General features: G+C 38.7%; 1 protein-coding gene across 3 annotated transcripts; it reads right to left on the reverse strand.

Annotated features, from left to right (window-relative positions):
- Nucleotides 1-12687: 12687 nt before the first annotated feature.
- Nucleotides 12688-17407, reverse strand: LOC104424705 (probable lipid-A-disaccharide synthase, mitochondrial). 3 transcript variants are annotated; one of them, XR_721518.3, is made up of 9 exons: nucleotides 16988-17407; nucleotides 16439-16538; nucleotides 16191-16296; nucleotides 15875-16098; nucleotides 15510-15585; nucleotides 14832-15070; nucleotides 14129-14355; nucleotides 13399-13736; nucleotides 12688-12961 (listed from the first exon to the last, which is right to left on the reverse strand). XR_721518.3 is itself a non-coding variant. In XM_010037193.3 (8 exons), the coding sequence occupies exons 1-8, from the start codon at nucleotides 17230-17232 to the stop codon at nucleotides 13544-13546; spliced, it is 1410 nt and encodes a 469-aa protein (XP_010035495.2). In that variant the 5' UTR covers nucleotides 17233-17407; the 3' UTR covers nucleotides 13124-13543. The 3 variants fall into 3 exon arrangements, 1 of the variants encoding a protein (XP_010035495.2); XR_721519.3 differs by having other exon boundaries at nucleotides 12688-12971; XM_010037193.3 differs by lacking the exon at nucleotides 12688-12961 and having other exon boundaries at nucleotides 13124-13736.
- Nucleotides 17408-18307: the final 900 nt, after the last annotated feature.

Consider the following 18307-nt stretch of genomic DNA (forward strand, 5'->3'; position numbering starts at 1 on the left):
TTTAAGCAAACCTCTTGTGGTCAGGGGCGTCTACAATACTTTTACAAAAATTTTGTCTCCGCTTGGCAAATGCATTCTTTATGTTCAGTGCCCTCATAATGGTTGATGCCACGCACCCATCCACTCCTCTTGCAGTGCTTTGTTTGCATCTCGCAATTATAGCAATGAAGTTCTTCTCTAAAGATCATTGTGTTGTTTCACCACATATTGCGAACAGTGTTTAGATACTTCTCACGGCATTCCACAACTCATCCATTCGAGTAGACTTTTCTCAGCAAGCCGACTACCTCAATTTTCTTCAACTCGCCACCGTTGTACACAAGAGGAATTCAACCATATAGGAAGCTCTAAGGTGGCCAAATTGTGCGGCTTTTTTAAGTAAGTTCATTCCTGACTTCACATTCATGAGACTTACATATTCATACTGCAACATATACAAATTGTTGATGTTCTCAAATGATGTGCGGGTGTCATGCGGATGTCATGCATGCACTGTGTGGGCTAGAGGCAGCAAAATAGCACGTAGAGGCCATTTAACTCTTTTTGTCCATTCTTATTTTATCACCTAGTATTATTATCATCATAAAAATGCTATTAATAGTATTGATTAAGTAACACAACTTTTAAATGTAAAGATTGTTCCACCATATGTTACTGTCATGACCCAAACCCCGGGCACATGCACATCCCTTAATGATCGATTTTAAATTTGCAACATCCTAGGAACTGTGCGGACCCATTCATTATTCGTAAAACATCTCCATATAACAAAGCAATGGGATAGAACGTAGAATAATATTCTTCAAACCACACCTACAATACCGTAGTACTTATGTATATAGACCAGTTTAACACTCCAAGATCCGATACAAAAAAGTGAAGCTATTGATAACCCACGAGCTAAGCTTCTATTTACAATATTGAGGTTTATTACTACACTATCCTACTTCTCGATCTCTTTGGGGTAAGCCGTCACCCTACATCCAGTCTTGACGGAAAACCCGTCATCACTTGGAAGGAGATAGCTATAGTCATACTCTTCTTTTATTGCGACCGACTGTACACGACTTGGACTTCCTCCATCTAGGGACCTGAAAAATCTAGCTCACAATAAGGTGAGATCACATCTCGGCGAGTAAATCCCTTAAATCCCGAGTATGAGAATGGTACATCCTACATGCAATCTAGTCACGTTTCTTACTACTCTTTTAATGCCAGCAAATTCCTGCATATTAGTATATCTATTAAAACATTCATAAAAGTATCGAATTCACACATCACATAAATACTTTAACGTGAGTATATGTAAGGACGTGAATATCAATGTAAGCATACATGCCACAGTTAATGCAACAGATAACAGTCTTCCGGCAAAATCGGGCATCGCCTCGCACCGTCAAACGCAGCAACGTCTACCTCTAGATGTCATTCCGATTAAGAGCATTAGTCCAGCATCCGCTGCGATCGGCATCCATTGACTTTGGGCATTCCCAAATGAGCATTATCCGGTCTCAAGGCTCATAACAGATTCTCATATTATGTATACATTCATTAAATGTCACAGTTCAACGCTCAATTACATAATTCAATTGCAACATCAATTAAACAATCTTTACAGCAAGAAACATCCCAAACAGTTATGAATTTCCACTAACCAAAATTAACAAAAACTGTCCAATTGCGCATTCTCGGATTTAATGCCAAAAACCAACTCATATGAGTTCGAAAAATTCTAAAATTTGAACACGTGCTAAAGTACATGTAAACAAACATTTTCATGAGACACCGAAGCTCAGATCCCTCTAGATTCGGCCTAGAAATTCACGCAATCAAGCACTAAAATTATGTCCGTTTCCAGTGGTTTTGTTTTCCGAAATTAGCTTAGTTTGGGGTCCTAAATAGATTTGTTTGATTTGAAATTTGAGTATGTTATATTACAAAACATGAAAAATAACTTTTGTAAATGTATCGTTTGAAGATTCGAACTCTAAATGTTGATAAAGACCCGTAGAATTCTTACCAGTCAAAATTTTCAGTGCAGTTTAACTTTCTGTTTTAAGCAAACGAAGCTAGAATCATCTCCTTTTTAGTTTCAAAAAATCCAAGAAAAATTATATATTATACTTGAAGATGTGTAAAATATTTCTTCAGAAGGAAATTTCTTCAAAATCGCAACATACATCCATCTACAAAAATAGTAAATCACGCACATCTAGAAAACAATTTCAAGAAACAGTCTTTGTCTTTGGCCGAATCATTATCTATGGTTCTTATCTTGTCCTTTAAACCACAACTAAGCCTCACTATGGCTAATATAACATTTTTAACTAACACTCATCCATATGTAATGTCATATACACATTTCTTACTTGTACGAATTCCTAAATAGAGGTACTCAACCCCTAATCTAGATTTAGAAGACAACTCACCAATTTAAAACTAATAGCGGCTCTCATTGATGGTTGGACAGCAACAAAGAGACCAGCCTTAGGTCTCTCGGTGATAGTGTTGAGCCGAGATAGCAGAGAGATGTGCTGTGGTGTGACGGCAACAGCAACACACGGATTTATAAACTTTTCGGTAGAGAAAACTAAATGTGGAGTTTGGTCGGTTGCACGGTTCTCCTATGGGTGAGGGGGTTTTATACTCATTCAAACTCCAAGACCAAGATATAAAAACTATGGTGATAATTGGTCGACGTTTATGTGGGTTCAGAAATTTTGGTAACGTCACGATCACGCCTTGCTTTGTTTTATTTTCTTAGTTGCCAGTTTGTCGTCCAAGAGGGAGCAAAAACAAGAGTTGCACGTTCAAGGAAGAAAAAAGCAACGGCTTCCGCAGTTGAAAAAGACAATGGAAAAAGAAAATGAACCAAAAGAGAAAGAGGGGGACATGTGCACGGCAGCAACAGAAAATACGTGCAAAAGAAAAGAGATAAGGAATGGAAAGGACAAACTTTTTCGGTCAAGAGAAAAAGAAAGGAAAGGGAAAGAAAGAGAAAGGGGGAGAGAGAGAAGTGAGAGAGAGTCGAATGAGGCCAACGAAAGGAAATTACACGGAATGGGAAAAAGAGAGTGAGGAGAAAGGACTATGAGGTTCCCTCATCTCATTTTCCACAACCTTTTGTAACTTTCCACAAGAGTGCTTGTATTTTTCCATTGAAAGATTCCATCCTTTCATTATCGAGAGGTCCACCTTATCTAGACATAGCTATCTTTTCCAAATGAGATGAAAAAGAGATTGGAATCCATCGTAAGGCTGCTGAATCCAATTTGAAGTTGGTTCTCATAACTTTTTCATGGAAATTGAGTTCTTATCACTTTTAAGTGATCCCCTACTTTATGCATCTTTACCTCCGCACAAATGGAATGCAATTGTTGATGAAATCCTACTTAATGGCACCCATCCGAATTCTGCACTTATACCCATAACTTTTTCTTTTTCCATCTTATAATTTTCACACTCTAAATAATAAGGATAAATCTTCATTTAAACTTCTATAGTTTTTTCTCCAATTGTTTCATAATAAATGCCAAGAACCTATTTAAAAAATGGCATTTCATTTTATTCTTTTAATTTGTTACTCTTGCCCATTTTCCACTAATAATTCATGTCGTCCATAAATTTGAAAAGATGCAACAACATTCCCCGGGATTAATTGTGACGCGTGAAAATTCTTAATTTTTGAATTCGACATCATTTTCTCGGTTAATTTCAATCAAATGTGATTTTAGTGCAACCTAAACTATTGGTTAGTTTTTGGGAATTTTCGGTGCAAATGACCCGTAGCCGATTATTCCCGAGCCACAATGTATATCTTCGACGCATTTGCAACTCTCGATTGTCGTAAAAATCTCGAGATTTCAATTACGAGCACATGGTACCAAAACAACAAAAAAATCGATTTAGTGCAGATCGACGAGAATTTTGTAATTAGATGGAATCACCCGAGCCTAATTTTATCTCTATCGAATCAACATATTTCCGGTCTCTGATAGATTTTCGACTGTGCCGAAATGATCCTTGTAAACTAATACAGTCGAGTCGTCGATTCTTAATCAAATTCTCAAATCAGTTGCATCAAAATCATTTAATAATTTTCCTGACTAGTCTAGTTATCTTATGAGTGATCAGCTCAGAAAATAGCACTATAGGCACGTCGACGAAAAACCCGATTTATTTAATTGAAAACAGAAGTAGAAAATCAGACTGTCACAGTTGCAAACGGTATTTAGATACTTCTCGCGGTATTCTACTATTCGTCTGTTCGAGTAGACTTTTTTTCAGCAAACCGACTTCTTATTTCTTCTTCAACTCGCCACCCTTGCACACAATAAAGAGCCCAACCATATAGAAAGCCCCAAGGTAGTCAAATTGTGCGACTTAGCTTCATTCCTGACTCCACCTTCATGAGACTTATATATTTATACCGCAACATACACAAATTGTTGATGTTTATTTTATTTGGACACGTATGTACCAACTCTTTAGGATTTCTCTGAGTTCACTTGAAAGCATGGAACAATTCAAATGTCGTGTTTTTGGGGAGTGTAATGAGTTTGAAATGCTCATAGATAATATTGAAATCATCCATAAAGTAAAGCAAAACAAATCACGAACTGAAACAAACAACAATTCTCGCTTGAATTCCTTTCATGCGATCTGTTGCGAAAAGATAGTTGAAAGACTACACAAATCGTTTGAAACTAAACTAAAACCAAATCCAACAGTAGGTTTTACTTGGTTTTTGTTTTGTTGTACAATGCACTAAGAATAAAGTGAAATCTAGTTACAATCACAAGACAGTTATAGATAACATAATCCTCTTGTTGCAACAGAATTTTGTTTAGTTTGATGAACACAAAAGTGATGTTAAGCATTACTTTCGTCAGCATAAGGGGCATCATCAAGAACTATAGAGAAGAAAATAAAGTCATATCAAATACTTCAAAGAAACAATCATATATTAAGGTTTATTTTGAACTAAAATAGGCTCTCTCCCACCCTCTCTTCAAACAAACCTCTTGTGGTCAGAGGCCTCTACCATACTTGTATAGAATTTTGGTCTTCGCTCGGCAAATACATTGTTCACATTCAGTGTCATTGTAATGGTTGATGTGACGCATACATCCCTTCTTCTTGCAGTGCTCAGTTTGCATCTCGCAATTATAACGATGAAGCTCTTCTCTAAATATTATTGTGTTGTTCTATCACATGCTGCGAACGGTGTTCAAATACTTCTCGCGACATTCCACGACTCGTCCGTTCAAGTAGACTTTCCTCGACAAGCCGACTACTTACTTCTTCTTCAACTCGCCACCGTCGCACATAAGGAAAAGCCCAACCATATAGGAAGCCCTTAGGTGCCTAAATTGTGCAGCTCTCTTAAGTAGGTTCATTTCTGACTTCACATTCATAAGACTTATATATTCATACTGCAACATACACAAATTGTTAATGTTCTCAAATGACGTGCGAGTGTCGCGCGGATGTGGTACGGATGTCGTGTGGATGTCGTACATGCAATGTGCGGGCTAAGGGCAGTAAAATAGCATGCAGATGCCATTTAACTCTTTTCGTCCATTCTTATTTTATCACCTAGTATTATTATCATCGCTTTTGGTAGTATTGATTAAGTAACACAACTATCATTATGATGTTCACCACATGCTGCGAACGGTGTTTAGATACTTCTCACGACATTCTACCACTCGTCCGTTGGAATAGACTTTTTTCAGTAAGCCGACTCCTTCTTCAACTCGCCACCCTCGCACACAATGAAAAGCTCAACCATATAAAAAGCCCCAAGGTGGCCAAATTTACGGCTCTCTTGAGTAGCTTCATTCCTAATTTCACCTTCATGAGACTTACATATTTATATTGTAGGATACACAAATTGTTGATGTTTATTTTATTTAGACGTGCATTTTAGGAGCTCTCTAAGTTCACTTTGTAAAATATAGGACAATTCAAATGTCATGTTCATGGGGAGTGTAATGAGCTTGAAGTGCTCATAAATGATGTTAAAATTATCCATAAAGCAGAGCAAAACAAATCACCAACCAAAATAAACAATAATTCTTATTTGGATTCATTTCATGCAACATGTTGCGCAAAAAGCATTTGAAGGATACAAATCGTTTGAGATCAAACCAAAACCAAAACCAAAACCAAAACCAACAGTAGGTTTTACTTTATTTTTGTTTTGTGGTACGATACATTAATAATAAAGTGAAATCTAATTACAATCATAAGACAGCTATGGATGACATAATCCTCTTGTTGCAACAAAATTTTGCTTAGTTTGATGAACACCAAATTAATGTTAAGCATTACTTTCGTTAGCACAAGGGGCATTATCAAGAATTTATAGAGAAAAAAATGAAGTCATATCAAATACTCCAAAGAAGCACTTGTGTATTAAGATTTATTTTAAGCTAAAATGGACTCTCTCTTGCCTCTCTTTAAGCAAACTTCTCGTGCTTAATACTTTTTGCGGCATTCTACCACTCGTCCGTTCGAGTAAACTTTTCTCAGCAAGCCGACTATCTCCTTATTCTTCAACTCACCATCCTTGCACACAAGGAGAAGACCAAAAATATATGAAGCCTCAAGGTGGCCAAATTGTGCAGTTCTCTTAAGTAGCTTCGTTCTTGACTCCACTTTTATGAGACTTACATATTCATACTAGAACATACACAAATTGTTAATGTTCTTTAAAGATCATTATGTTGTTCCACCACATGCTGCGAACGGTGATTAGATACTTCTCGCAGCATTTCACCATTCATCCATTCGAATAGACTTTTTTGGTAAGCAAACTCATTCCTTCTTCTTCTACTCGCCAGCCTTGCACACAAAGAGGAGCCCAACTATATAAGATGCCCTAATGTGGTCAAATTGTGCAGCTCTCTTAATAACTTCATTTTTAACTCCACCTTCATGAGATTACATATTCATACTATAACATACACAAATTGTTAACAGCTGTAATCAGTATCTAATTCAAACGAGTGAAAAATTTTAGTTTAAATAAAAGGGGATATGACAAAATTGGTAGACACTAGGAACTAATTGGATTAAACCTTGGTATGAAAACTAATAAAATTTCAAATTCAAAAACCTTGAAATTAAGGATGGGCAATCTTCCCAATCTACTAAACCAACAAAATAATAAGATTTTATAAAGCACAAGATGAGAATAAAAAGAGATAGAAACTACACATTTCATTCGATCTCATGAGCAAAATTCAGGTAAAATTCAATTTTCTTCTAAAAAGACTAAATTATAAACTATCAAGCTATATCAAAAGTAATTAGTGAAACCCTCTAAATGCACGAGGCGAGGCGTCTATCTTCGACGGGAGCGAAAAAAACTTAAGCACAAAAGCCCATAAAACGAAGTTGGGCTCTAGCCAAAATTATGTTCGATTCTTTTCCTCGGCCCATCTTCCTAATGCCACCTTTAAAATGAGCGTTAGATCCTTCCCACGGCATTGTCACAGAACACTAGAAAACCACCAAAAATTTGTGCTCTCACTTGCTCCTCGCTCCCTCCCCCTCTCCCTTCTTGACCACCACCAAACCCTCCCCTCAAGTGAATTGGGGCCTCCAATCATAAAAGGTCATAAACTACCATAAAATAGGCCAGGTAAGGAGAGAATAAGCATTTCTTAGGTCAGGGTGAAAATGGACTAAAAATAGATCTACTCCACTAGGAAATATTATTACGTCCATTTCGTTCCATGGATAGCAATAACAATGCGTTTCAGCAAGATCAGAACTAAGTAAATGTAAGAATAAAGGGACCATCAATCAACACGTGAAAAAGCATGAGGTAAAAGGTAGCCGAAACTGTAGGGGGAGAAGGACAAGGTACAATTTTTGTACTCCTCGCAATAAAACAAACAAAGCTGAAAAGGCGATTTCCAACCAAATGAAAAAGAGTAAAATAAAACAAAAAGGCAATAATCGCTTATATAAAACAAAAAAATGCTATTGAAATGAGAATTCTCAACTTTTGAGAATTCTCAGAATGAGGAATAATAGGTATCTAGTTATATCATCGAGGAATAGACGTGGAAATTGAATGCAATTTGTATTAAACTGAATAATAATGATTAAAAATAAGTTTCTCAAGCCCTTGTTGAACCTAAAGCTTCCTAATTGTCTGGAAGAGGATGCTCCTACTCCTAGATCCAAGTGATCCGTTCTAATATGTTGTTGTTACGGATATGGGAATGAACAAAAAATGGGGCACTTCTATTGAAGTGTAGTTTAAGCAACAATTGAAGGGATGCCTCATTGCCCTGCATAATTGATTCTTATAGCATTTCTTTCAATCATCCAGTCTAAATAACAATGACCCCCAAGGTCCAGGAAGTTGCGGACCACCCCAGGCTTTGGATTTTGTACGATTTTTCTGTACTGTGTGTTTAGGCTGAGCATATATAAGCCTCTCATCCATCCATCTTGAATGAAGGGAATAAAGTATTACTCAAAGTATTACTCGAGGGTGCTTATTTCAATATTTTATGTGAAGACATATTGGTTCTAACAAAAAAGGAAAGGGAAATAAAAAATAAAAAATAAACTTCTGGTATTGTTGCCATTGATATCTCTCATGAGAAGGCTTTGCAACTAGTTTCGTAATTAGTTAATAGCATTGTCCTTCCAAGGTTTCCTTTCCATCTAAATGGATTTTCTGAATCTTTATGATTTTTTCTGGATTTTCTGAATTTTTTAATATTTCAATATTTATTATTCTAAAAAAGCGGATTCGGATCGGGTTCATCCAAATAATAATTATTTTAATGTTTTATGATTTCAAAGATATCTTGCACTAATTATTCCACATCATGCCAAGTCAAGCCAAAAGAGAGAGAGAAGAAGTAAAGAGTCTTGCTGTTCAAATTCCATATCGAGTTTCGTTTCTCTGTCTATTTAGCATTTAATTATTGTGGCTGTAACATTAAGTTGCTAATGGACAGTTCAAATACATAATAAACTATATACAAAAGTAATGAGATGCAAAAACTGTAATAAAACATAGCACTCTTCACTGTCATGCTACAATTTCATTGGTGGTGACCGAACTTTAGTGGATGTTGCATTTACGTCACTACTCAATGTACTAGGGTACACATGACAATATTTTTGTTTCTCTATTTTTTTGTTTTTTTGTTCCCAAAACAGGTTTGAAATAGAAATCTGTTTGGTAACACAATTTCATTTTTCTATTTCTTGAATAACTATTCTAGAAATAGATTTGGAGCAGAAATCAGAAGATAAAATTTCTAACTTTTCTATTTCTAAAATAGCCTCATCGTTCACTCTCGTCATCACCCGTGTGTGATGCTGGACGCCCACTGTCGATGGCCACACGCCCGCCACCGGCCCTAGCCGTTGGCCGCCCATCACCAACCGCCAACCTCTAGATGCTGGTGCCTGCCAGTCATTGGCCACTCATCACCATCGAATGTCTGCCACCAACAGTTTGCCGCTCACCACCGCCCACCGATCATCAAACTCCAAGTGTCGAACGCCAAATGCCGGCCATTTATCGCCGAACACTGGACGTCGGACTTCAAACTTTGGCCGCCCACCGACCGATTGCCGAACACCGAACGTCGGTCACCGGATGTCAAACTCCGGCCGTTGCCATTCCTAGAAATAAAAAAAAAATTCTATTATCAAACAACTTTTTATTCTAGAAATAAAATTTTGAATCGTTATCAAACGTGTTTCTTTACTAAAAAACTTGTCTATAGAATAGATTCTATTCCAGAAATTTTGTTACGCGTCCCTAAAATTCTGTTTTTCTCTCTTTTTTTCACTCGGTGCACTTTGACAGATATCCGGTCAATTTTTCCATTACGAGCTTGGTGTAGTGGCCACATGGCATTGCGTCCAGAAAAATTGGCCAAGTTTCAGACACATCACTAATTTTACCGGAACCAGTTTTACCGGAAAAGAGACTGGTTCCGGTCAAAGTTCATCATATACATATATCGACCCTGGTAATGTCAGATCCTGGTAACTCCACAAAGGAAATAGCTGGTGCTAACTTACGGCCAAAAAATAGAGAAGTTCAAGGGTGAAAAGAAGAACAGATCCTAATCTTTATTCAGGGACATATGCTAAGCAGTTAGAATATAGGTCTATCATCCTCAAATAGCCTAATGCCACAGTCAAATAATTAAAAGATCTTGATCAGACTGATAAGAAGGATGCTACGTAAATGTCCCGAGCTCTCAGTCAAGATCCCCACATGATGTGGCACTGGATTACCAATAAGCAAGATAAATCAAGCAGTAGCTTTGTTTAAAGCATATTGATCAATATTACATGCCAAAACGACAGGAACATTCTCAACAAATAAGAACACTAACAATAGTAGGTCGTTTTCCCTCTTCCAAGGTAAGTCAGGGAGGCTAAAGCAATGCCGTGTTTTATACAGTTAAGCTGCTTAGCCGCCTGCAATGTAAGAGTAGACATTGGTCAACAAGTTATTTTTCGTAGGGATGTGATGCATCGTGCGGGATGATAGCATGACCATAGCCAGTGAGAAGAGGTCGCTAAACTTCTGCAAACTCCCTCAGGGAAGTCTGAAGTGATGGATGAAATCAAGGCCAAGTTGGAAGAGTGTGCCCTGGCATTGTGCCTTGTGCACATACTATTGCCCTCACAGCCCAAGGATCTACTGTTCTGGTACGTTCTATACTCCTATTGTATTATTCACTCTTTTTATATGGTTAAACGTCAAGATCAAATCTACAGGTCACTTCGACTTAAGCTCCCCTGTTAAAGCTTCGGAAAGGTGTCCATTTTCCAACTAACACTGTCAAGACCATCTGAACTAAATCCAGGAAGCTACATTTCTTCTGTAGTTTGCTTTCTTAGATTGGCTGACAATTTACTTCTTTTAGATTTAGCAGAGTGGTGGACGAAATTGAGAGATTCCTCTTGGAGCGAGGGACTCTAGAACAGCAAGTCTTTCAGGCTCTAACAACAACATTCCCCCACCAAACTCCACAATCCAAAATCCCATCACGCTATTCCTGCGCCAAGGCCTAAACGAAGCGGATCTCATCGGTCTCTCAGGTACCAGCAATCATTCAGCACTGAGAAAATCGTTCGCTAGGCCCTTTCTGTCACCCATGTTCTAAACTAATGTCAATTACAGCAAGGCAAACACATGACAAACAATAACTGTAACTGGCATTACAAAGTCTGTATACCTCATCTGAAGCTATTGGCAAAAGCAGAGGTTTTAAGGTTAATTCTGTCGGCTATAATTATAAGGTAGGAATAATTCAATCATGTACTTCCTGTGTATGATTTGGTTCCTGTTATGTCCTTCAGAAAACCAGCAAGAGGGTCCATTTGTCAAGCATTAACATGGTGAAGTTAGTCAAGCTAAGGTAAGATCGTGGGCTAAAAAATCGTCACAAACATTAGGAAAACGTTTCTTTCATTTTCTACTTCATGTCATCTATAATACGACATCGTACCCCATTTGTGAACTCATCTTATTGACAGAGGAGGAGGACCGCCTCTGCAGCGGCTTATTTTGGAGCAACCTCTGTTGTATAGGTTTGAACCGTGGACCGGAGGAGGCGCAGGAGGAGGACAGCCTCTGCACCGTTTGATTTTGAAGCTGCCTCTGTCGTGAGGGTTCGACAGAGGCAATAGATATGTTGCCTTAACGTGGATTCGGTGCATGTGTCAACCGTTTCATGCATCTGCATGCAATATATTCATTCTTGTCGCAAATAAATTTCATAATTATTCAGATTTCGATTTGATTCGAGCCAAATTATTTTTCTTGCAAACATTCTGACAAGGCTAATCAAGATATGAACAGGATGAGACATCATCTGAACTGAAGCCCTTATGGGCAACGAATGAACACGAAAATAGAAAGGAGAGAAATAAAACAACGAAACGAGGAAGAAGAATCACCCTAATACAGATCGAAACATTGTCAGAGGATAAAAGCCTTGCTCAATGCCCCAAAACAATTAACTCCGACTCTATAGTGGGCACCTCTGTCTGGTCGGTGGTCGGAGCCGTAGTTGGTGCTGCTTTGATCACCTCCGCGTCTCCAGCACTGCCATCCTCTTGATTCGTTGTGTCCGGACCATCGTCCACCGCGCTGTTCCCTCCAACTTGGCCACTTGGAGTGGGGCTCGAAGCCGACGTTTCGCACAGGCGGTCACCGCTGCATTGGCGCACAGCACCATCAGCAACGCCAGCAGAACCCGAGTCCGTGGCCTCGGCACAAGAGTATGACAAGAGCACGAGAGACACGAGGGCAACAAGTTTTTTCATTCTTGGGATAGTAGCCATTAGTTGCAGTGATGAGATAAAAACTAGTTTAGTGGTTTTGGTTGAGGAAGGACTGACGAGAATGCGTTTAAATAGATGGGAAATTTTGTTTGTGCTATTTATGGACTCGAAACTTTTTGTGGCGATAGAGGCTTCAGGCTAATTTTGAGCGAGTCTTGCGGAGAACTCTCATGCTGAAAATGGAAAGACTGAGACTTATCCATTTTGCAATTTATCTTTTGAATTTGTCTTTTCTTTACTTTTCTCGCCCAGCCTTTTTCTGTTGCACTAGCTATTAAGCACGTTGCGGCAAGATCGAACAATTGATTAGAAAAAAAAATGGGATTCCATATCACGGAACAAATCGATCGTGGAACTGTGCAGCAAAAATCATGTCCCTGATGTTTATAAAGGAGATACATATGAACACAAGAATCAACTGGGACTGGCGAGACACTGCAGAGAAAATGGGAGTGCCCGAGGATGAAGCAGCACATATCATCATAAGTAACAAAGAGATAATGTATCCTGAGACATAATTTTTCATGCCTTTTTCATGTGTTTTTGGATGATCTCGGTTTCATGGTCGATCGCAATAATTGGCATCTGTAAATGCTCGAGGAATCGAAACCTGTTTTACACTGCAGTTTGGTCAACAAAAGCGTTGCATAGCTCAAGATTCGTAAAAAAAGCTGTAAGTAATAAGTATACCCCAAGCCTAAAACATGTTAAGAAAAAAAAATACGGAGGTTTCAGGGCAAACAAGAAGCGCCATGTATCAGCATAGCTGTCCTCGAGATAGAAATACTCCACTTTATTATATAAACGATTAACATAGAGCACATCGTAAAGTACAAAAATGGAATCCATCAAAGTAAAGAACTCCTGCTAGAGTCCATTGTCACTATGCCGATAATGAGGATACTCGTCCTACAGCAAATTCCCTAGAATAACTAAAGTCAAGCCATATTTTGTTACCTTAGTCTCTTCTACTCGATCAGTGTGAGCTCTGAACCAATTAAACTAAACAGTTTCATCCATAATTAATGTTTGTTTCATGAAGTATACCTTGCACTGTAAGAGACCTGTATCTGACAGGATATGGTTGACAAAGGTTCCCAACTTCCCACTGACTAACACGAGAAAGGATCAGATCATAGTCCACGCCACACAAACTATGGATTCTTCTGTCCTTTTATTTTACTCAATCTCATCATCTTGATATTGGCTTCACGTAGTCTAGTATGGTCGATGCGGCTATCATGCTTGGGCTGCCGTACAAACACTTGCTGCTTGATCCCCATCGTGCTCTCTTTGCTACTTTTTCCGAAGGCCACAGAAGCTTCATAACCTCCGGTGCAGCGAGGATTTGCTTTTCACGAAGCCCTTCATCATGGATTAGTTCCCTGCAACAAGACAGCCCATCAAATCATAATATATAAAGATCAAGTCTTTCCATTCAAGACCATAAAAACTTAATTACACCAGCTCAAATCTATGCCGAAAAAGACAGTGAAAACTTGGCATTTGCTAGTACCAGTCACTCATTCCATCAAACCTATCCATTCACCAAGTCTCTTTCTTTAATTTTTACACCCTCCCCAAATCAGCAGGTATTGAAACTTGAACTATAATATAACTTGATCATGCACCAAGTGATAGAAGGAACTACTGTAATGTGTATTTTCATTATAAAGATAGTGAATCTACTCCACAGGCATTATATACAAAGTATTTAATCAAAAATACAATCAAAACCAAATGAAAAGGAAAACATTTATGTTCAATAACTTCTTACATGAGCAAAGAAGTCAGGTTCCCAGGTGTACATTGTTGAAACAAAGCTTCTGGAATGACACTTGCATTTAAAAGGATATTGGGGAGAGAAATGTATGGTATCTTTGCTTTGTAGCGAATAAACAACTCTGTTAGAAAATGAGCTCGGTAAGCAACAACACATGGTAGCCGCGCAACTTGCATTTCCACAGCAACGGTGCCAGAAGTACACAAAGCAACTCTGCTTGCCTGCAAGGAGTCAATTAACTCAACTATGCAGAAGTTTCGACAGAAGATATGACTGCCAAATTTGTAGGTGCCAACAAAAGAATTCATTGCCGAGAAAATTGAGAGGTGACAATAATATGTTGCATTTGGATGTTGAAGCATGCAAATTGTGGCACCCTAATGCTTAGAGAGAGGAAATTCCCATGTGAGATATTTTGTCCACAAATCTCCCTAGTAACAAGGCAACTGACGTACAGTGATTGATTAAATAGTCTTACCTCATGAGCAACAGCATATGCAATAACTAGGCACGAAGGCAGGGTGGAAAGTAGTACATCAACTAAACACAAGAATATTCACGACAAAGATAATTACCCGACTGAATTGGCCTAGATAATAACCTTTTGGAAAATAGACCAACACAGAAGCTCAGACTTCATGAATCCAGATCATGATTTGACTTCATTCACACACCAAAAATAATAAAGAAGCCTTACACTCAAAGCCTCATATTTTGGCTGTGTTTCTCCTCCTGGAACCAATATGACGGGCACTGGCCAGTTCCGGACAAATCCGTCCACGTAGTCCTCCACATGCTGATTAGATGCCACGTGAACTATTGTTAATAGCTCCGAGATGGATGATTTCAGCATCTTAACAGTCTCTGCAAAGATTGGAAGCATCCGTGCAACCTCTTGCAGTCTACTTCCGGGGAGCAAGCTAATGATTGTACCTCCTTAAGGCCCAAACAAAGTGTCAAAACCAGGTTAAAGAAAGGCTTGCAGCAAAAGGAAAGGTCAAGGTTTCAGAAATAAGTTCAATCACATAATTTGATACAGAAAAAAATAGCAAGAAATTGGTTAACAGGGTTGAAAGTGACCTTTCATTTTTCAAGCATGACCCTACATCTCATGCCCACAGCCAACGCACAAGGTCTTTTTTCTGGGCTAAAAGGCACTAGGTCTTTTTATTTGTCAACGAAACATTACAAGTGCAGATTGGTGAAGAAAAGTTTAGGGAAAGATTAGGACACCGAATTCTCTTAATTCACATTGCCTGAGCTTGCCACTGCACTCACAATATCTTCAAATGCCACTCCGACAACAGATCAGTATGCACAACTTGCCATGTTAAAATTTTAAAATGAGAGCAGAAGATCCAGTCCTTCACATTACCTGAAGGTACTCTGTATTTGGACCAAAAGCTTTCCCTACTCCCAGCCAAGTTCTGTATTCTTGACGCATCTTCTCCCTAAATATGCATTTCGTTCAGGTGTCAATATAAAACAACACTGAGAGCAAATAGAAGGCATAATATTGCGTCATTAAAAAATCTTAAAACGAATAAACATATTCAGATGGAGCAGGCACTAGCTCAGTGAGCAAAGGCAAAGTGCTAGAAGATTTGAGCGACAAAGACACCCAAATGATTTCAACTGAGTACATAATCATACAATCCAAGTCCCATAAAAATGGAATGCTCAACTCTACATCGTACAGGCACACATCACAATCTCAGAAGATAAAATGACATGGAGTACCTGATTCAACTCCAAGGCATCTTCTAATATAGGGTGGCCCACAAAATTCGCTGACAGTCCATTCAACTTGCAAACTTCGGCCTCATTTGGGAGTATGCAGAAAATGTGGTCCACAAACTTAGCAAGGTTTGCTAGTCTTGCTTCACCCCCTTTCCATGCCCAGAATGAAGGAGCAACATAGTGGAAGTGAACAGGGCCATCTGCATATTGCTGATAATGTCCAGCTGCAAAAGACAGTCCAATTTCCCTATACCATACAATCTGCAGAAGCACTATGTGAAAATGATTTGGACTACTCGAAGGCATTACAGGTTACCCCTCAGCAGCTTCAGGAGACGAAAGGAGAAACCCTTGGAATCCACTGTTACCACAACGTGAGGCTGAAAAAGAAGAGCAGCATCCACTGTTTCCTTCAATTTAACCTGTCAATTTAAACTCCAGTATTCATTGACAACTAAAAAATGCACCATATAAATCACCAAAAGCTTCCACGAAAAACAACATGAAAACTTTACATGTTTCATGAAATGCACAAGCACGACATGGGCATTGCTCAATACTCACTCTGATTTTACCCAAATGAGGTATTAGCTCCCAGATGCCCATCACTGAAATGTCCTCCATAGGAAACAGGCTTTTCAACCCCTGCTTAGACATCATTGACCTGAGATAGCATGGAGACAAGTCCTTTTGGAGATGAAAAAGCAACATGCTATGCACTTACCCTTCAATGTGTGCATAAACATTTCAGCCTAACGCAAGAACAATTTTCTTGAAAATGACCTTTTTTAGCCTAATCCAGGAAACAAAGTTGACCGAACACATGTTTATCACCAGAAGTGCATCATCATTCACACAAATTTCAGCAAGCAGTTTCTTTTCCCACTCTAATTCAAACGGGAGCTTTTCTCTGACCACGTGAGCACAGTGCTGAACTGTAAGAGCAGCAATACATGTACAGAAAGCACTTAGCGTCAATCAAACACTGACCCAACTTCAAATGCACCCAAAAGTTCAGCCACTAAAGTAAAGGACTAAATTCCGACCAAAAACAAAAGTAAAGAACTAAAAGAACATACAGCATGCCAGAAATAAGCGGCGACATATCATTACCCTCCGACGCCGGCGAAACGAACCGGAAAAGGAGAGAGAGACTTGAGACAGGTCATGAGGCGAGAAGCGATGGTGTCCCCTGAAACCTCCCCTGCGACGACGAACACCCTCAGCTCGCCGTCCCTCGCCGCCATGCCCACCACGGACTCGCCCGACATCGAGGCGTGGCTTCTCCATACGCCCGAAACGCACGGTCCACGGCGATTTCCGCATAGCTTCCGCGCCGTCCGGAGTACCATCGCCATTTCCTGCGACGGATCGTCACGGCATAGCCGAGCGACGCACCGGATATCGACCGAAACGAAATGGAAGGAAGGGAAAAATGTTTTGGGCTTTGGACGGAGATGAAGGAGCAAGTTAAGAAAGGAAGGTTCCTCGACGAACGTTGGTGCTTCGGGTCCGTAGCACGACGTGATTGATTGGTAAAAATCTTCGGTGGAAATGAAGTTCCCAAGTACACGAAGTTTTCTCCAAGTAAAGAAGAATTTTTTCGAGGGAATATCAGATATATTTTGTTCATAATGATTTGATTCTTCCATTTTAAGGACGTTTAATGATTTTAGATTCTGGAAAAGAGAATTAAAATAAAGAATAAAGATGATATATTTCCTTTTAAAAGACCGTGAATAATGCATGGAAATATAGTGAAAATTAGAAAAGCAAGACAAGTTTCTCTTTTAAATTAGAAACTTATCCACTGCGTGTGGAACATATCAATTTTAGTCTATATCAATATTTAAGAGAGCATTTGAAATTGAACCACTTCTCGAAATCCAAAAGCACTCTCGCAAATTTACAGTTTTTCTACTTAGAATAGGTAAATTTCAAACAAAAATCTAAAATTGAGCCTTTTTTAAAAGAGGGTCTTTGACTAACTTATGTATAGGGACCTCTTCTTTGTTTTCCCATCATTTAATCGTTGTCTTCCGATAAAATATCCATCATAAAGTCTTTTAATGTATATAAGAGACCAATTTGGAAAAACTGAACTCTCGAATGTGAAAGAATAGGTTGAATTTGAGAAAGTAGAATATGGCAAATTAGAGTAATTATGTGAAATTGTGCTATGGAGCATCTCTCAAAACTTACAAATAAATGAGTGAATATTCTTAAAAGAATAGACATGAGCATCAAATTTGACTTTCTAATGGGTTCTCTACAGCGCATCGAGTGCTGGGAAAGATGAGCTGTGTGGCTTCCTATAGTAGTATGCATGGGAGATGCATAAAATTGGAGATGTTGCATTAAAATATATTACAAAGGTTAAATTGGGGACTTTACCAAAGGTTTAGCCGATTACATAAGGGAAAAAAAAAGAAG

Source organism: Eucalyptus grandis, chromosome 11 (assembly GCF_016545825.1).
Source record: "Eucalyptus grandis isolate ANBG69807.140 chromosome 11, ASM1654582v1, whole genome shotgun sequence".
Lineage (NCBI taxonomy): Eukaryota > Viridiplantae > Streptophyta > Magnoliopsida > Myrtales > Myrtaceae > Eucalyptus > Eucalyptus grandis.

Excerpts from the sequence above, each read along its gene's own strand:
- LOC104424705 (XM_010037193.3), bottom strand. The coding sequence starts at position 17,232 with ATGGCGATGGTACTCCGGACGGCGCGGAAGCTATGCGGAAATCGCCGT. Across the intron at positions 16,539-16,987 it reads CGTTTCGCCGGCGTCGGAGG|GTCAATGATGTCTAAGCAGG; the intron begins GTAATGATATGT and ends ATGCTATCTCAG. Across the intron at positions 13,737-14,128 it reads AACCTGACTTCTTTGCTCAT|GGAACTAATCCATGATGAAG; the intron begins GTAAGAAGTTAT and ends GTCTTGTTGCAG.